The sequence below is a fragment of the Notothenia coriiceps genome, unplaced genomic scaffold (assembly GCF_000735185.1).
Source record: "Notothenia coriiceps isolate Sejong01 unplaced genomic scaffold, NC01 NC01_scaffold00036552, whole genome shotgun sequence".
In the NCBI taxonomy this organism is placed as follows: domain Eukaryota; kingdom Metazoa; phylum Chordata; class Actinopteri; order Perciformes; family Nototheniidae; genus Notothenia; species Notothenia coriiceps.
In genome coordinates this window covers 116738-137188 of record NW_011369253.1, presented here as the reverse complement: position 1 = coordinate 137188, position 20451 = coordinate 116738, and the positions used below count along the sequence as shown (strand labels likewise).

At 39.1% G+C, this 20451-nt stretch overlaps 3 protein-coding genes across 4 annotated transcripts in view; 1 reads left to right on the top strand and 2 right to left on the bottom strand.

Moving 5' to 3' along the window:
- LOC104964072 (keratin, type I cytoskeletal 18-like) overlaps window positions 1-1930 on the top strand; it is an 11276-nt gene extending 9346 nt beyond the window's left edge. Inside the window, exon 4 of the mRNA XM_010792794.1 lies at window positions 1798-1930. Coding sequence (XP_010791096.1) covers window positions 1798-1930 — 133 coding nt within the window. The remainder of the gene's footprint in view (window positions 1-1797) is intronic.
- Window positions 1931-2336: 406 nt separating this feature from the next.
- On the bottom strand, window positions 2337-7532 carry LOC104964070 (dimethylaniline monooxygenase [N-oxide-forming] 2-like). 2 transcript variants are annotated; one of them, XM_010792790.1, is made up of 11 exons: window positions 6975-7532; window positions 6411-6551; window positions 6024-6212; window positions 5744-5909; window positions 5486-5628; window positions 5131-5330; window positions 4757-4990; window positions 4265-4386; window positions 4107-4179; window positions 3926-3995; window positions 2337-3836 (listed from the first exon to the last, which is right to left on the bottom strand). In XM_010792790.1, the coding sequence occupies exons 2-11, from the start codon at window positions 6540-6542 to the stop codon at window positions 3474-3476; spliced, it is 1692 nt and encodes a 563-aa protein (XP_010791092.1). In that variant the 5' UTR covers window positions 6543-6551; window positions 6975-7532; the 3' UTR covers window positions 2337-3473. The 2 variants fall into 2 exon arrangements, with proteins under 2 accessions (XP_010791092.1, XP_010791093.1); XM_010792791.1 differs by lacking the exon at window positions 6975-7532 and adding an exon at window positions 6863-6968.
- An 89-nt stretch (window positions 7533-7621) lies between these two features.
- LOC104964069 (dimethylaniline monooxygenase [N-oxide-forming] 5-like) lies at window positions 7622-17611 on the bottom strand. The gene is made up of 10 exons (XM_010792788.1): window positions 17474-17611; window positions 17189-17377; window positions 16928-17093; window positions 11260-11402; window positions 10980-11179; window positions 10158-10293; window positions 9849-10068; window positions 9683-9755; window positions 8942-9194; window positions 7622-8360 (listed from the first exon to the last, which is right to left on the bottom strand). The coding sequence occupies exons 1-10, from the start codon at window positions 17603-17605 to the stop codon at window positions 8211-8213; spliced, it is 1662 nt and encodes a 553-aa protein (XP_010791090.1). The 5' UTR covers window positions 17606-17611; the 3' UTR covers window positions 7622-8210.
- Between the last annotated feature and the right edge of the window lie 2840 nt (window positions 17612-20451).

The window sequence follows — 20451 nt, the reverse complement described above, 5'->3', positions numbered from 1 at the left end:
GAAATCTATTCTTTGACACACAGGAAGCCAGTGTAAAGACTTCAGAACAGGAGTGATGTGATCCGCTTTCTTAGTGTTAGTGAGGACTCGAGCAGCGGTGTTCTGAATTGGCTGCAGCTTTCTAATATATTTTTTAGTGAGACCTGTGAAGACACCATTGCAGTAGTCGAGTCTACTGAAGATAAAAGCATGGACACGTTTTTCCAAATCCTGCTGTGACATCAGTCTTTTAATCCTAGATATGTTCTTTAGGTGATAGTAAGCTGATTTAGTAACTGTAAAACAATTACAATCTGACTGATGAAACTCAGGTCAGAGTCCATGACTACACCTAGATTTCTGGCTTTATCTGTTGTTTTGAACATTGCAGACTGAAGCTCAGCGCTAACTTTTATACGCTCTGCCTTGGCTCCAAAAACCATTACCTCAGTTTTATCTTTGTTTAATTGGAGAAAGTTCTGACACATCCAGTCATTGATTTTTTCAATGCACTTACTCAGTGTTTGAATTGGAGCATAGTCTCCTGGTGAAATGGTTACGCAAATGTGTGTGTCATCCGCATAGCTATGGTAACTTATTTAGCTGTTTTTCATTATCTGAGCCAGTGGTAGCATGTACATGTTAAAGAGAAGAGGCCCCAAGATGGAGCCTTGAGGTACCCCACATGTCATATTTGTCAACTCAGATGTGTATTTACCTATAGAAACAACGTTTTTTCTATCCTTTAAGTAGGATTCAAACCAATTTAGAACTGTTGCCGAAGGTCCCACCCAGTTTTCTAGTCGGTCTAGTAATATGTTGTGGTCAACAGTGTCTATCGCAGCGCTGAGATCTAATAATACTAACACTGAAGTTCTGCCACTGTCTATGTTTAAGTGGATGTCATTGAAGACCTTTACAAGAGCAGTGTCAGTGCTGTGGTTTGGACGAAAGCCTGACTGAAACACATCGAATCAGTTATTTAAATGCAAGAAATTACTCAACTGTTGAAAAACAACTTTTTCAATGATTTACCTAGAAATGGGAGGTATGATATGGGCCTGTAATTGTTCATTCGTGAAGAGACTTGTTTACTATATGAAGTAGATCTGAGGCCATGCAATGAAAAACATTTTTGAAAAATCCTGTTGGAATAATATCAAGGCAGCAGGATGAGGATTTCAGAAGTTGAATAATGTCCTCTAGGTTTTTATCATTAATCTGATGGAATTGTGTCATGGCGTTTGAATTGATTTTAAGTGGACACAGGGTACCTGATACAGAGGCACACAGTGCTTGTCTGAATTTCGTCAGTGAAGAAGGAGGCAAATTAATTGCAGGCCCTGGTGGGTGGAAATTCAGAGGCTAATGACACTGGGGGGTTTGTTAGTCTGTCGACGGTAGCAAATAAGGCACGTGCGTTGTTTTTGTTTTTGGTAATGATGTCAGAGAAGAAAGACTGTTGAGGCCAAGTCTCTCTTTATAGATTTCAAAATGAACCTGGAGATGTTTTTTTAAAACAATTAATAATTGAACATACTTTTTGGTTGCTATATAAGCAAACCAAATGTGTAGTGCTTTAAGATCCCTCTCAAATACACTGTAAATGACAGCTCAGGTGTTTTAAAAAAATACAAATATGTATACATTTTTAGGATAAATAAGTTACTTTCAACACAAGATTCGGAGTTTTGTGGTTTTTTCTCATGAACTAGGATGTAGATATGCACATTGTTACATATTTCAAGAATCCAATTAGTTTCAATGCAGTGTATGGCATAACAAATAAATGCATTGTCCCACCTTAAATCTCCAAAGACCTCCAATGTCATGGCTGCTCTCAAAGCAGGTGGGCTGCAGACCTTCATCCAAACAGGCTTTGATGCTGGTCAGACCAGAAACCCCTGCGCCGATCACTGCCACCTTCATGCTGGAGAGGAAGAACTGCTGACAGCAACGTGATCTCTGATTTAAGATAGATGTTGGAGCTGGAGAAGTAAGAAAGGTGGAAGTGTGTGTGCTGTTTTAAAGTGATGTGAAGTAGCTTCCTGTCGACTGTCTTCAACACCAGATTGTCTTTGAATGATTAATTGAACATAGAAATAATGCCTTTCAAAGTTGCCTTAGTCAATCAAAGATAATTGCATTTAAAAAACAATGGCTCACCCTCAATAAATCATTGATGAAGTTTGTCCCACTTGTGCCTTTTCTGCTATCACAATGTCTGCTGTGAAATAGGTCTAAGAATGTGACTAAGCAAGAACAACAGAGAAACAGGAATCAGTTACTCTATAAGCATTTCACATATTAGTTTGATACAAATCATTATTTAAGGTGAGAAAATCTGAATTATGTAATTGCATACTATAAGCCTTTGTGCTTCTTCTACTATCAACAAAAGAACACAAAACACACCCACACAATAGTTGTCAAAATGTCAATGAAAGAGAACTTTGCAAACCAGGGAATGACTCAAGTCATAATACAACAACAAAAAGACTCAGAATGCCAACATTTCTTGAACATGCAAAAAGATTCAATGTCTTTTATGGAAACAGAAGTAACTTGTCTGACACAGAACCTGCCATTGAGTGGTCCCTGTTTAATAAGTACCAAGACAATGCAAAACTGGCTAAACAGAATACAAAGTGCAACCTGAAGTAGTCATTTGCAGCTCTGAAGCACTATGTGTGTGTGACACATCCATTTTATCATGCAAACCTGCATACTGTACTACAGCTAAACATGACGGGAATAAGATCTAGGGCCACCTGAGATCTCCTCCGTTACAACTTACAAGTACCTTTTGTGACTGGTGTTGAACTTTTCCTGTCGGCTCCCAGAAACTAACTTCAAAATAAGACAGAGAGGTCTGATTAAAGAAACACATAAAAGCCTGAAGATGGTGCTGCAGCAGGTAAACAACACTCTCCAGGCTTATCCTCTCCCTGATTCCCTACAGAGGTATTTTATCAAAATAACCAACCTATACATGGTGTACACGATTCATTTCAGAATTAAATGACAGACAATAAGTAAACCAACAACATAATGTGGTCACTGCTAAATCTGCTCTGTGTATCATGCTGAGCTCAGTCCGACAAACACACATACATATAATTATAGTTTTTAATAAGCCTCAATTTAGGTTTCTCTATGCTATCTGATGGTAGATTGCAGTTTTCTCTGACCTTTGAAACAGATACACCTATCAGAAGAGTACCAACTACTATTACAATTGTGTAGCACCATATTATTACATAATACTACAATCATACACAACATTAAAAGAGGGAGGCTGTCTCTTTTTCTGCAAGCAAACACCAAATAAAAAAAACTTTAAATGTCTTTAAATTCCCTGATCCATTTACTTTTTTTTCTTTCAATGAATCTTAGAATATTTAGGATATTATTAATATGATCAATGTCTGTATTATACATCATATTGCAACATGGGTTATATCCGTTACACAGTGTACCCAAATATGATCATTTTAGTCTGGTGTAAGAGTGAACCAGGAGTCCTTCAGAAACATCTTGCACCTGTCCAGAAACTGGGCGGCACCCGACAACACTGGAGTTGTCTCAGTTTTAGACAGAACAAAAGCCATTGCAACTGTTCCTCCAAGTACAAGCGCCCAGGGAGAAATAGCAGACGGCCTGCTCTCCGGTACCGCTCTGGTTCTGAAGGGTTGAGCCAATCGCTCCCACTGAGTGAGGATCGCCTGACGGGCCCCGGCCCACTGTCCAGGCCCCGTGAGACGATACTGATATGGAGTGCAGGGACCAAAGAAGATCCTCACCCAGAGCACAGGATCTGTCACCAGTAGTGTCAGGAGGTTTGGTCGAACACCCACCTGTGATTGGAAGTATATCATGAGGTTTGTGTCTTACAGGTGCAATAAAAATGATAACTCAATTTTATATCGAGACAAACTGAACCAACCTCCTTTGCCATGAAATCCAGGTAAGGGATGTATTCTACCTGGAGAGCTGCCGTTCGTGGGCAAGGATAGCTGAGAAAGCAAGTAAATTTGTTCAAATTTCAAAAATAATTGAATTTATACGTGCAGGAAGAACATCTGCCTGTTCTTTTGAATGAGCTTCATTGTGAAGATGATGTCTACCTTTTCATGTTCCTCTTCCTCTCAGACTCTATGACTTCCAGCATTTTCTCCTTAGGTGGAAGACAGCTCGAACCTTGAAGATGAAACACAACAGCTGACACCTTGCACTTTTCAGTCCTGAGTGGGTGTGTTTACATTTAAAGCTCATAATAATTTACCGGTAAAGACCTTGACAGCCCATCGCGCCTGCATTTCCACAATTGGCGTGATTGGTCCTTTGGTCTGGAAAAGACCCATGACGGCCAGTGTGGGTCGTATCAGAGAAGGAGGAAACAGGGTCCTGAAATTACCAAAGTATATATTAATATATGGCAGTACTTACAAAATATATTTTAATATATTTGTATATACAATAACTCATAGGATGCATATTTTTTAACTAAAATGTTATTTTAAAACAGCACAATTTAAGCACAATTCAATCTTATGCTCTGTAAAAATGTTTCTACAGTATATTTTTATTTATTGAAGTATAATTAGGATCTTTTTTTTGTTTTGTTAAAAATGCTATCTATCTTCTCATGTGAAAGGTAACCTTACAACATTTACAACCCCTTAAGTTAAGTTTTAGTGTGGATTTTCAACTAGTAAAACTTTTTAAAAAAACAAATCACACATAGCTATACAAACTCTACGGACAACATACTCACTTGTACAATATCAGTTCTCGTTGAGGCTCGTGAGTTAAAATTGAAGGCAGGAATGGAAATGTTCCATTATAGCCTGTACAGAAAACCACAGCATCAATGTTCTCCTCCACGCTGCCATCTTCAAATTCCACTCCTGAGTCTTTGAATCCTTTTAGATTGGTTTTCATTACAAGCGCTCCCTGAAGGATTCGACCAGGGAGGTCATCATTGATCAGAGGCCTTCTGTCCATAAGTCTGGGAAATAAATGAAATGAAAGGAATCAACCACCTATCTTGTTACAAAGATTGTATCCTATTCAAAATGACACCATTGTATTAGACAGAGTAACAGTCTGCACAGCTGACAGCATTTTCACACTGGAATCATGTGGCACCTGTGTTTGGGCTTCAGACCATACAGCCTGTGGTCATATTTGTAGTTCAGTGCTCTCTCTGCTGCCCAGTTGACCAAAGTATTAGGCAGAAGAAGTGTGAGCATGTTGTTGAGTCTGGTGATAGCGGTCATGTCCAGAGGAAGACCATTACTGGACATCCTGCCAATCACCCAGGCCCCCTGGCGTGTGCTGAGAAATGTCTGTCAGAGAGATTTAAAAAGATAGATGTGAATTCATGGGTTACATATTTTGAAGTAACAATGTGCAGTGCAATCTTATAGCAGTTAAGTGCACATTGTTTTCATCTATCCCCTGCCAAACTAACTTAAAGCTTTTCCTTTTTTCCCCATCTTACCTTCTTTGCAGATCTACTGATCTCCACTGCAATATCTCCTCCAGAATTGCCAATGCCAACCACCACCACCCTCTTTCCTCTGCAGGCATCTGCATCTTTGTATTCCCAGCTGTGAAAGCACCTGCCAGAAAACGTCTCATATCCTGGAGTAGATACAGATGGTGCAAAAGGAAAACAGTTACAGTATATGCAAGAATGAAAAAAAATAAAAATGTTGCTCTTTCATCAAATTCTGTAAAATGTTTGAATTTGACAGACCTGGAAAACCTGACAGGGGTAAGGACGGATGAGTGTAGTGGCCCGAACACACCAGAACTGCATCAAAGACGCTTCTCTCCTCCTCGCCATCCTTGTTAATTGTCATTATGTCCCACTGACCTGACACAGAGAAATCCGGCCTCTGGGCAACACTCTTCACTGTGGTCTGTATCATGCATGACCACATTCAGAAAAAAAAGAAAGAAAGAATTGATAACTTTAACTTCACATAGTATGTTGTTTAAACTTGTGAAAAGATGATGAACTCCTGGAGGATGACCTGGAAATGAATGTATCTGAGCAGGTCAAAGTGGTCAGCGTAGAGCCTGTAGTACTGCAGCAGCTGGGAGTTGTGCATGTAGTTTGGATAGTCAGCAGGCATGGGAAAATCACTGTAACACATCATCTCTTTGGAGGTGTTCACCACCAAGGAGCGATAGATGCTGGATCGCTCTGGCTCAGGTGACTCCTGTTGGCACAAACAAAATTTTGATAAGGACAATTTACTGAGGTTTGCAATCATTCTTTTGACACAATCTATTTTCAAACTGAATATTATTTTATTCCGGATTAGGTTGGGAGCTCTTAGGCCATACAGTATCATAAAACCAATCTTTAACTGGCCACTACCTTCATGTATGGGCTACTCAAGGTGCCCCCCACTCACCTTAAATTTCCACAAGCCGCCGATGTCATCACTGCTCTCAAAGCAAACAGGCTCCAAGCCCTCCTCAACGCAGATCTTGATGCAAGCCAGACCAGAGCTGCCGGCTCCCACCACTGCCACACGTCGCACCATGGCTGAGAACTGAGAAAACAAGACGAAAAGTCTAAACAGCTATGATCACCTTTCCAGCATACGTCATCATTTACTTATTCATATTCAAGAGAATATCTGTTAATATATCCACTCCTCTTAAATAAACTTAGCTTTTTGCTAAGAGCATTTTACTTCAGATTAACTCAAAAATAACATGCAGAACCAAGTGTTGGACTACTTCAGTAGACTAAATAGACAATTAAATAAAATGATAAAACAAAGGATTATGATTATTTCAGCAAAGCATGCCATTTTCTGTACCACTTATTCAAAAACAGCAATGTCAAATATCTACTTACATTTAGTAAGCTTAGGTCTACTTGGAGGAGTATTGCTCAGCTCAGCATGTGTAATGTGAACATCAAGAAATGTAAATGTTTGCATTGTTGATGTCTGAAAAACTGCTCTCACCTTCCACAAGTCCCGGTCAGCTGCGACTAAAATGCCAAACAGCCTCTACATTCACATGAACTGCATGTTTCTTATCTACAGAAGGCTATTGCAGGCGATGAACTTTGAACATGTCACCCTGCAAGCCAGTATTTCTGTTTCCACCTCAGCGGGACGGCTCTTCGTCCGAAAATACGTTTTTTCTCTGGCACCATAAATAATATTCCAGAGGGAATTAAAAGAGAAAGGAAGCTAAAGTTAACTTTTTACATGCCAATCAAACCACATAGTATATACTCCATGATCCTCTGAAATTCAGAGGATCATGAATGAGCGTTTCAACATTTTGAGTATTCAGAATAAACTTCAAGCTCTTATTATACATCCATGGTTGAAAAACTCGGATTGTAAACTCGAGTAAACGCTGGAAGCGGAAGCGGTGTCTTTTCTTCTCCAGGTAGCGCGAGCGATTCTGGCAACAACAAAAAAACACACTGACGAAATACACAATATAAATGATGTAGTTGTAAATGCAGTATACATAATCTTATAGCATCCTATGCTAGTATGCTTGCTTCACAACAACACATTTGACTTTCCTCCCGTTTCAACTGTAGTTTCAATGTCCCCGCCCCCCACCACATGATCAACAACACACACACAGAGGGCTCGATTAAGTCTTTATTAATGGGTCTACTCAAAGAGTGAGATGTCTTTATATGTGTTTAACATTCCCTTACATTCTCTGTGATTTAAAAGCTTAAGACACACATATATCTGGTTAATGTAGTTATGGTTGACATTTTGCAAGCCAGCAAATGTTAACAGACCTGCTTGTGTTTATACGCAAACATGAAAATACTTTTACATCCACTACCAACTTTGAATTCCATTCTTTTACACTTTAACTCAGTATTACTTTTTCAATACACTAAGAGTTTGTTATAGGATATTTCTGACAGTAATCATTAGCAGTGAAAGGTTGTGTGGATCTACAATTGAAAACCAGGATTTTGTCACATTACCATACTTTTTGGATTGAAAATGTGCATATACAGTGGACTTTCTTAAGAAAAAAGGATATGGCATTTAAATAAACTAAACATATAGAAGTAGTACTAGCTTTAGCTTTAAAAGCAGCTTAAACTGTGGTATTCCCATAATCACAACCCAAGCAGGAGTTAATTGAACGAGATTACTTAAGGAAACAAGTAAAGTATTTGGTCTGCATATTGGAAAATGTTTTATTTAACATGTTTAGGCTGTTTGTGGTCGCAGGTTGGCCAGCAGAGTGGGGATGGTGGTCGGGTTGCGCACATGGATGTAGTAAACGGCCGCTCCTCCAGCCATGAGGGTCAGGCTCAGCTTGAACAGGCTGCCAGCAACAGAGGCCTCTTTTGTCTCCATCTGTAAGGGATAGGACGGAAAGTTACATTGGATGTATACAAACATTATTTCATGTTTAAGACCACCAAAATATATTTTAATCCCCTATTGCATCTATAGAGTATTACGCTCCCAGAGTCTTCGATTGGTTCAAAGAGTCCGCAAAACTAAATTCGGAGTCAGAGCGTTCAACTACCAAGCTCCTTTTCCCGGGAACCAACTTCATGTTTTTTTTAGGGAGGCAGACAGTGTTGAAGACCTTTCTTTTTAATAAAGCCTGTAGTTAGAGCTGGTTTAAGATAAGCCTATGTGTGTCCTCCTGACTCCTACAATTCTTGGTATTTTTTCTATTATCTATTTAATTTGTATCTTGTCTTTTAATTAGTTTCTTGTAATTGTTTTAATCTTTTAACACTGTCATCTATGTTTGTTAATCTGTAAAGCCCACTGAGATAAACGTGTTTTGTGATATTGGGCTATATAAATAAACCTTGATTTGATGATTTGATTTGATGTTCAGGTAAGTTGGAAAAGACACAGGTTCATAATGCATTTATTACATTTCATAAGAGTCTTATGAAGAAACCGTGTTTATTTCATACCTGTCTGGTTTTCAGGGGCTGGTACACGCGGTTCAACGTGGTTGAGATTGCTTTGCGGGCTCCGTCCCATTTCCCTGGTCCCCTCAAGCGGTACTGGTAGGCGGTGACAGGTCCCCACAGAACCATCTTGAACATTTGGTAGTCTGTGAAGAAGAGCCAGAGCAGACTGGGCCGCACCCCAATCTCTCCTGCTAAGTCATCCATGTAGGTAACAAAGTCCACGTGCAGGGGTGTCAACCTTGACACAATGTAGCTGTGGAGAGGATGGATCGGAAATGAATATAGGAATTTGTTGCACTCAAACCTTTGTTTACTATTTATTAACAAATCTAATTACAAATAATTTATCACTTGTATATAGACTCTGGCACTACTTCTATTCTATTTTATTGCACTATGAGCCTGTGACCTAAGATTTTCATCATCATAACCAGGGGCGGCCATTTGGAATACCGAGTTTTCCCGGTGAGCCGGTACCAAAGTGGGCCGGTCGGACAATTCACTAGCACCGCCCCCCCTCCCCGTTGACAATTGACTAGTGGTACCGAGTTGGGCCGGTCGAGTTCCCCGGGCTGATTTTAAGTCCCAATCCGCCCCTGGACATATCTGCACTGTAGTTATGTACGAATGACAATAAAAGCCTTGAAACTTGAATCTAATTTGAAGAAACTTAAGATATTATCAAATTAATTGACAATGTTGTCTGCAATAAATAACCGAGCAGAGGAATATTAGTTTTACTTTTTCTCGATGTCCTTGGTGTCCTTGTCCACAGACTTTATCATGGCCTGGTTTGAGGGCAGCTTGACCTGTCCTGAAATGCAAAAGACAGAAGACAGACAAAGGTATATGGTCCGTTTGAAAAGTATCTAGAAAAGTGGCAGATGATAAACTGGTAAAGCCTCACCATTGAAAACTCGTGAGACCCAGCGGGCCTGCATTTCAGCCTGTGTCATGATCGCTGCAAAGGCATGGATGAAACCCACCACAGCCAGAGTGGGGTGCTCCAGGTTTGGAGGAAAAACGTGTTTGTACAGTCCCAGACGATGCCCAGACATGTACTTAGAACTACTTGGCAAGTATGGAAAATCATAGTTGTAACCTGTTGCAAACACGATCGTATCCACCTATAAAGAGGAAGAGATAAGTAAGAGATAGCCTTGAATTTTGCTTGAAATAAAGATAGAATATATCCTGGGAAACTAAGTTCTTTTACATTTTCCACAGTGCTGCCATCCTCAAACACCACGGACGAGCCAGAGATCTTCTTCACATTTGTTTTGATGATGACAGACCCAGACAGAATCTTTAGAGGCAGATCATCGTTGACCACCGGGATCTGATTGAAGAATCTGAGGAGGCAGCAGGAAAACAAGGGAAATAAACTACTTACATCTTTTACTTCAGCAAAAGTAATAAAATATAATGTATAAATACTCTCCTAAAACTAATAGTCACACATTCAACATTTTACTTAATTAACTTTTCAAAAGTATTGGCATCAAAATACACTTCTATAACAACAAGTTAAACTGACTCTGCTCTTTTTCAGAGAAAAATACATTATATCATTTTATTATATCTATTGATGTTTTAATGTGACTTTAAAGCTGCTTCTGGTAAAGGTGGAGCTCCTTTTTTAGCTTGTGAATATAAGGGATGCATAACGTTTATCTTAGCCTATCATAGTACATAATACAATTTTTGTGAATCACATTTTTTATTAACAATCCGAGTCTTCAAACTACTAAAGTTATCAGATATATGAAGTGCAATATTTGACTTGTTATGAATTATTAAGGAGTAGCAGTATGTGGAAATATTCAATCAGAGTAGCTGTACCTCAAAATTGTTCCAAGTGAAAGTGCAGTACTTGGGTGAATGGGCATATTTACTGTCCATTGTATAAAGGGAATAACTAACCAGCTTTCTTCACTATATAAGATGAAATGCTTTAATGTGACTTTATTTCCTGCTCAGAATGTGAGGAAGTGGTCGAATATGCAGTTATAATTGTTGTCACCCTGGCTGCACCTACCTGTGTTTGGGTTTGAGGGCATACATGGTGTGGTCATACATGGCGTTGAGTTTTGTCTCACACAGCCAGTTAAGGATTCTGATAGGCAGCAGCTGGGAGAGGATGTGGACAAAGCGTGTGAGGTACTTTATGTCCACTGGCAGGCCGTTGTCAGAAACCTGACGGATGATCCAGGCTCCACTACGAGTGCTCAGATACACCTGCACCACAAAGGCAAAAGTCAGACACACAAATGATCATGAAGAAAGAGGACAAGAGCATACAGAAAATACTTCCCCACCTGCTCTGCCACTCTGCTGCTCTCCACAGCGATGTCACTTCCTGAGTTACCTATGCCGATGACCACCACTTTTTTCCCAACCATGTCTTCAGGCCCCTTGTAGTCCCAGCTGTGGAAGTATTTTCCTTCAAATGTCTCAATTCCTGAAACACAGCAGAGTGATGTCATTATTACTGTGTTTCTCACGTTATAAAATACAATACAGCTTTATTTGTAAAGCACTTTAAAACCTCCTGACCAAAGTGCGGTACAGAGAAATAAATAAAATACAAAAAGTCCCACAGCTCAGCTCACAAACAATAAAATAGGTTTAAAAGAAAAAGGTAGAAACAAAAATAAACAAGAATACAAATAATAACACAGCCAAATAGTAAAAATAATAGACCAATTAAAAGCAATAACAACAACAATCTCCAAAGTGTCCTACGCTAAGGAAAAGAGGTGGGTTTTAAAAGGCGATATAAAAACAGGCAGTTTAATGGCTTGTCTCATTTGCAGGGGTAGAGATTATTTAACAATGTTGGGGCCGCAGCGAAAGCACGGTCCCCTCTCAGCTTTCAGTTTGTTCTGAGAAACATTCAGGAGCGGTTGATCAGCTGACCTGAGGAGGTGCATAGGGATGTAGCAATTTAGAAAGGTACACTGTAAGAAACGTACCGTGAAATTCACAGTATATAACTGGCACCAATTGACAAGTACTGTTAAATGTATAACAGTAAGTAACTTGTAAATTGCTGCCAGTTAAATACTGTAAAATGTATAACAGTGAGCTTGTCAATTGCTCCCAGTTAGTAAAAACATTTTTTTACAGTGACAGTGTAAAACTAGAGAATGCAATTCCTGAAGAAATTGCTAGTGGGAATGCTTTATGCTGAAAAGCTGACGCTAAACTATAGGTTACTTACGTAACCCCAGTTCTCAGAGTAACATGAAGTGAGATGTCTCACTATGGGATGCGCCTCAACGCGTATGCAAACAGAAGCATCAATCTCATTACGCCAATCCTGATTGGCTGGTGATCTTGACGTCTACATCAGGGAATCCACCCACCCTATAAGTAGCTTGCGCTACGACGCAGCGTCATTCAAAACTGCTATGCTGAAATATAATGTGTAAGAAGAAAGTGAAGAATTTAGATTGAAATGATACATGAACACTGGGGGCTTGAATGTGTGATGAGTAGGGATGGGTATCGTTAGGATTCTATCGATACCGATACCGATAACGGTAAAGCTTATCGGTATCGGTATTTTTCGATACTCTTATCGATACTTTTCAATAATTTGGTGCTCAAAATTATAGACATGAATACAAGATGTGAAGATTAAACAGTAATTTTATTGTAATTTTCTTGCAGAAATAACTGTATAACTTATACATTAGCTTCTCAGAAGCAGACAAAAATAAATGAAATAACTTAAAGGGGCCTGGCTCGCCCTATCATGCTTTTTGGGGTTTTCCCTCAGACAGAGGATGACATTTTTTTTTAACATTTGTAAATCAGTTACATCTTCATCCAGACATTTCAAACTGACAACCTAGCTCGACAAGAGATCCTTAAAACATTGTCCTACAGTGACATCATGCAAAACTGTGATAGAGAAATTGGTAAAAATGAAAGGCCAAATTATTATAGGTGTAGGAGCTCACATTAATACACTGTCAATGTTAATAAACTAAAAAACGACAAGGCGATGTGCCTGCAAGACTTCACTCAGGTACACAAAACATATTATCGTGCGCAGCAGCTAACCTGCCTGCGAGCCTTCGCTCAGGTCACATTTACACACGGCNCGACACCTATAATAATTTGTGCGTAGCAGGAGCCATATGCTCTCGTCGTTTCACTTAAAAGAGGGTGCCGGCTCGTTCGCGACCGACACATCACTACCCGCTAGCACTATTAGCACTAGCAGTATCGCTAGCAGCCACATTGTTTAGGCTGTCAAATACGCTGCACCGTTTTAGATTCAATGAGTGTCTCGTTTGCAAATGCTTCATTAAGTTGCTTGTGTTACCCCCAGTAATTGAGTACATAGATTGCACTTTGCACTATTGCCACTACATTTTTTAAAGTGCACCCAGACCTTTGATCGCTTCGCTCTGTCCGCCATGCCTGGGGGAGTCTCACAACAATAATAAGAGCGCTGTTGAGAGAGATGACGAGTGGCATTTACAGTGGCCAATCAGAGGGGTCTCAAACCGGATACATCACACGGGATGAGGGTTCCCAACCAACCAGAATGGTTTAAAGTTAAACTAAGGAAGTAGACGTAACACATATACCGATAGCAGCACCGTTTGTCCAGCGGCTTAACGGTATACCGATACCGTTCAATCAGGTACCGGTATTGACTTAGTACCGGTTCTCGATACCCATAGTGATGAGAGAAGAAAAGAAAGTAAAAAGGCTTGGAAAAGCAGCAAAATATTTGAACTGCAAACTTTTTAACTAACTTGATGGCGAATTATCTGTCGCCATGCCAACGGCATTTGATGACATCCCATAATACGCTTAGATACGTTGATGGCTGCATCGTTACCAAACCTGTGAAGTTTTGGGCCGTTTGGAGCATTTTCACTGAAGTTATGAGAAAACCGTGTTTCATGGTGAGCATTGTGTTGCCATGGCAACGGCATTTGAAGAAATCTCAAAACTGTCCCGTAAATGTCTTCACGGCTGGACTGTTAGCACACGTGAAGTTTGAACACTTTTTGAACATTTTCATAGGAGTTAATGTATAGCGACATCGTCTTTTATGGCGAGGGATAGTTTCCATGGAAACGGCATATGACACCCCATAATTGACATAGAGCTGTTGAGGGCAGGACCATTAACCATTATCTGAAGTCTGCTGCTCTGAGCATGTCAGTTGGAGTTATGACATCATCGTGTTCCATGACACAGGTGTTTATATTTGAGCTAACGAGGTGTCCAGAGATCAAAGCTTTCCATTGTTCTGAATGAGAGATAAACCTACATGTGAACGTTATGTTGAAGAACCGTAACAGATATCGGTGAAATTTCAAAGCGCGAAGCATCTCAAGGACCTTGAGTATCTGAAGTGTGCTTTTTGTATACTTTCGGGTCAATGATGTGGCCTTTTTGGCAGATTAACTAAAGGTGTGCGGCTGCTGCTGTGAGGAAATATCAGCCTGAAATTACAATAGGGTTTAATGGAGGCATGTTGAAAGTTGTTGTCACTTCATGCCCTCAAGAGGCATTTTGTTTAATTATTTTGCTTAATTATTTGTCATTTTTCAAGCTACGAGATGTTATCCTATACGTTTGTCATGAAAAATTATGTCTCAGGAATGTAGGGTTTGGGAATTATGGCAATTTAAAAAAATATATATGAAGGCAAATTTCAAGATTTCATATCACGCACTCTAGTTAATGTTAAAATCTGAAGAAGGCCTCTGTACCAATGTCTGAACAATGTTTAATATCTCTAAAAGTAAGAATCAGATTTAAAAGTTGTGTTACACGAATAATGTCAGAAAGATGTGTAACATTTTAAAGTTGGAATGAGGTTTCTGAGTGTAAGTATGAAGGAACAGTTAGAAGTTGAAGTCGCATGAAGTTTGTTCAAGTCTGAAGATTTTCTCCATTGACTTCAATGGTTAAAAATGTGATGAATTATGGGATGTATCTCTGGAATTATGAAAGTTATGAATTAAAAATGTAATAGCACTCGATTCCCGACCGAGCTGAACGTTTTGGTGTTTGAAGAGAGTTTCTGCGATGTTCAATGCGGGAGGAGAAGACCGGCAAAATAACGGGCAGAATAAAATTAAAGAATTTCGTGGGTAGAAGAACAGATGTGAAACACAGTAACTTCCAAGTACTGTATTTGTGTTTACGGTAATAGTGTTTTAACTGTAAAATGTATTTTCTTGTGCTAAATGGGTGAGCATACCATGGCTACCACAAATTGAGGCCCAATCCCAAACCACGCCCTACACCCTACCCCTACACCCTACCCCTACACACTCCCCCTCCGTGACGGAGTGAACTCCATGGAGTGACACATGAGGCTCCCTCCTGTCAGATGGAGGGAGTAAATACAGCGGCAAGCTTTGGGACAAACTCCCCTCTCTCCGGCAGAAACAGGAAATGCCGTAACTGTATGTAACAACGGTTTCAAATCAGNCATTGCTGGTTAATGTGATTATCTACAGTACATTGTTGGTTACTGTGAATATCTACAGTACATTATTGGTTACTGTGATTATCCTCCCCTCTCTCCGGCAGAAACAGGAAATGCCGTAACTGTATGTAACAACGGTTTCAAATCAGCATCTCTTTGACAAAAAATGTAAATTAATAACTAGGCGAGCTTTTTGAGACCTCTCCCAACTGCAATCGGCTATTCTCGTCTACTTTCGAGGCGAGCCGCAGCTCATCTCAAACAAGCCTATTTTTTCTGTTGACCGTTTTTGTCCCTCTAGTTTGTCGTTCGTTTTTGTTTATTAAATGTTGTCAGACTATATTACTTCGGTGTGGACTTTCTCTTTGAAAACGCGTCACAGCCTATAGCCAAGCTTAGCCTCTTGGCGACTCTAACTGGACTGGGAATTGAGCCGCCACAATAATAATAAAAATGATGATTATTACCTTACTTTTGTCTATTTTTATTCCTCAGTGTTGCGTTTTTAAGGTGTAATACCAAGACACATTCTTTGTATAAATCAGCACCACATTTGTAGTTCTTCCGGTTTGCAAAGACATAGGGTCTTAAAAATATATATCTACTTAGTATATCAAATATCTAGTATAGCCAAACTAGTAATTACACTGCATCAATATTATGTATATTAAGAAAAAGATGTTGGTTTATTTAAGATATTTTAGATATTTTAGCTATTCTAGAAATGGGGTTTTTTGGTTGGTTCTTTCTTTTTTGGTTACTTTGATCTTCTACAGTACATTGTTGGTTACTGTGATCTTCTACAGGACATTGTTGGTTACTGGGATTATCTACAGTACATTGTTGGTTACTGTGATCTTCTACAGTACATTGTTGGCTACTGTGATCTTCTACAGTATTTTTGGTTACTGTGATTATCTACAGTACATTGCTGGTTAATGTGATTATCTACAGTACATTGTTGGTTACTGTGAATATCTACAGTACATTGTTGGTTAATGTGATTATCTACAGTACATTGTTGGTTACTGTGAATATCTACAGTACATTGTTGGTTACTGTGATTATCTACAGTACATTGTTGGTTACTGTGATCTTCTATAGTATATTGTAGGTTACTGTGATCTTCTACAGTACATTGTTGGTTACTGTGAATATCTACAGTACATTGTTGGTTACTGTGATTATCTACAGTACATTGTTGGTTACTGTGATTTTCTACAGTTGGGACGTTACTACTGATATTTTTAAAGTAACTCCAGAGGTACTGTAATTTTTGGTTGGAAACACGGTATTATAAGCTAAAATAGTATACATTAATTTACTGTGCACAAACACTGTAAATAACTGTGGATTTCACAGCCATTTTTTACAGTTTAGGGCAGGGCGAGGCCATTGAGGCATTTAAAAGTGGAATGTTTCAACACATATTGGTATCTTGTGCCAAAAGCTTTAAGTGAAAAATAAAATGATACACTAAGCCTGGTCTGAGGTGCATTAAAAAAAAATCTCTTTACCTGGGAACTCTTTCAAAGGCAGATTAGGGTAGGAGTAGTGACCCGAACAGCAGATAACTGCATCAAAGACATGCCTCTCCTCCTTCCCATCTTTGTTTTCTGTCACCACTTCCCATTGACCAGTGCGAGAAAAGTCTGGTGTTTGATTGACATTCTTCACCAAGGTCTAGAAAATTAAATAAACACAGTAGATTGGTTTGAAGTTATAGTTTTAAATTGCACCGGAAATATTTAACCACATACTAAATTGGATCTTGTTACCTGGAAGCGGATGTGTTTCAGCAGTTTAAAATGTTCTGCATACGTCCTAAAGTAATTCTGGATTTTTGAGTGGTGCATGTAGTTGGGGTAATCAGCTTGGACGGGGAAGTCGCTGAAGCTCATCATCTCCTTGGAGATGTTGATGGTGAGGGAACGGTAGATGCTGGCCCTGTTTGGCTCCGACACTTCCTGCAGAGAAGAGGTTTTTAATGACAGGAAACGGGAGGAAACTAAAACGCTAGTAAGATTGTGGACAAACTTTACTTAACTTAAGTGCTGACTTGCCTTGAACCTCCAAAGTCCACCCATGTCATCGCTGCTTTCAAAACAGGTCGGCATCATGCCCTCCTCCAGACAGGCCTTCATGCTGGTCAGACCACAGGGGCCTGCCCCGATCACTGCTACTCTGTGGACCATGATGCAGCTGCACAAAGGAGAGCAAAAAGACACATATATATTTCAATTCAGAACCTCTTCTACACCGCACCCCCAATACCAGGGGAAAAAACGCGTCATCTGCAGGAAACAGCGTCTGAAGGCATCTTCATATTCAATAAACTATGAATGTTTTATATTCATGTCACGGGAAGAAACTGACCTTCTTTTTTTTTAAACCCACAAAATGCTAACGGCGTGTTGCACAGAAACTCACTCATAACACCCTTATTATTTATCGTAGTTATTTCTGATAATCCATAAGCAATAAACCTGCTTTTCCGTTTCCAGATGTCAGAGCGAGAGATAGGTTCACTCTGATGCAAACCTGCATGCGCAAAGCCCCCACCTTCTTTTTTTTACCATGTGTGTGTATGGGGAAATTCCCCTTCGATTCTATTGGCTCTAACGGTCAAAAAGAGATTTCAATCACCAAAATCGACCAATGGGTTCCAGAGAAACGGTAAAAACGCCCATTTCCACCCAAATCACATCAGAGGTGGAGTTTTTTTTGCTAAACCTCTCTAAAAAGGTCAAATGTCACTTGTTTTGCATCACTCTTGATACAGGGTACTTATATGTTGTACTTTGGATTCCTAAAGCTTTTAGTCTACCTTACCATCATCCGAGGGTAGTTTTCACTATAAGTAAAAAATAATTTTTGGACGGACACTATAATTTACAGTTTTTTACCATGTTCAATCTGAATTTTCTTTAAAATAAAAAAAATCTATATTGATTCTGACTTTTCTACATCCAACTCACAGGTTTATCATTACTTTGAGAAAAAAGATTATTAATTTAACAGTTTTGGAAGGGAAGATATGGTCATTTGTTCTGGGAATGTCATTTTCGAGCCTGAGACCTGAAAAACAGGCTCAGGGCTTAACAGGTCATCTTTCCAAACGTGCAGCATTCAGTCCCACCCATTTGAATCCATGAGAAAGTTAAGCAGATACCAATAATTATAAACCAGATTAGTGACCCTATTTTCTTGCTCTACCACAGGACATCTAAAGGTGTGCTGCAACGTCAAACTTGACTTTGTTTCAGCAAGTTCGAGTGAACAAGCCAAAATATAAAAAAGAAGGCAGATCAGATACTGCATCAGCTTTGCACTAGGTCCCACTCCATCGTGCATTAGCTTAATGTTTGGAAAATATCTTTTTATTTTCAAGTCATTATTACTGATCTGTTATGCATTGATTTAATCAAACCCAGGTTGTGTCATTACAATTTCCCAGTTGCTAGAAATAGAAATAACTGCAGATCTCACACTTCTTTGAAAGCACTAAACATTTTTGAATTGAAATGAGTTGTGCATTCTGTGCTATGAAAATTAGATTTGTGTGAGTGCCAAAAAAACAAGTCGGAATGCAGTTTGATCATTTCCTCATGAATAAGCCACATTACAAATCTCACTGAAATATAAGCATGTTTTTTCACACATGCAACACAAAATACTATGATCCTTTAGTAAAATATAGCAGAACTAGAGTGTGGCAGGTCTCTTTCTTACCTCAATCCTTACGCGTTGATTTCTTCTTTGGTATCTTCTGAGCACGTTCTTTTATAGTGAGGCGGTCTTTAATCCAGCCCACTTCTGAGTAAAATTGTTACGTAAATCCAGGTTGAAAAATTCATTTTGTGTACTGAGTAGTTTATTGAATTTATTGAGTGCTGATGTAACTGAGTAACAACAATTGTCTGCCTGTCTGTCCATCCGTCAGTCATGAGTCATGAAACAGTTTCAGATTTGATCCCCATTGTTTTTATTAAAAATCATTACAATCAAATCATTCAAGTACAACCCCTCAGGGATTACTCAGCAGCACATTAAAACCCACCAAACATAACAGTGTAATCACGTGACCATGCTGGCATAATTATATACATTAAGATTAAGGTCTATACAGGAAACACACAATATAATTTATAGCAGGCAAAACGCAGTGCAGTGAATTAAACTGTAGCTGACTTCATGTTTGATTATTTGCAAAAACTCATGTGACATTTGTTGATTCTACAAGAAGCTGAACAAACAGGTTGTTGTCAAAATAAATAGGTTCGATGTGGAATGTTCCAAATCTATTCAGTAATCAATGTGATGAACATATTTTTCTTAGAGTACTGCATCACCTCGATATCAACATGTAAAACCCACAAATAAAATCATAAATCATTTGGTCACTAAGTCCACCATCCAGCCTATTATATTTGTTAAAGAAGGCTAAAGAAATAAAAAGAAAGCGCTACCTCCTCGCACGCATCACGTTCTCCTCCACACTGGGAAGATCATTGGTCAATTATTGCAGGAAGAAGGAGACGCATGTAAGAGGAAGGTCTGGCTCACCTGCATACCAGCTCAAATTATATTCGTAAAAATGATTCAACAACAGTTCATACATGACACATTTACAAATAAATCATAATAAAAAATAGTCCTAACCCATGGAAAATGGCAACAGACCAAAAAAACAGCAGTTTGACGTTAAATGATTTGCTGACTTCTGACACCAACACAACAGCGAAGGTCAGGAGGAGACTGATAAGCAAAATATTGCTTGAAAGTTAAACAAAATCTGCCTAATAAAGATATATTTTCTTTCAGATCTGGTAAAGACAGCTGGCAAGTAAGGGGACAAATCAGTTAATAGGTTTCTGTGAACAACATGACCACTGGCGTCATTTAAAGTTCATATTGAGTTCATTCAATCTGCTTTCAGTGAACCATAGTGTTCATATCATTTAATTATCCAACATGCTGTTCTTTTTAACAGCACGTACTAAAGAGCAGACAGGGACAGGGTCAACACATCAATGTAAGG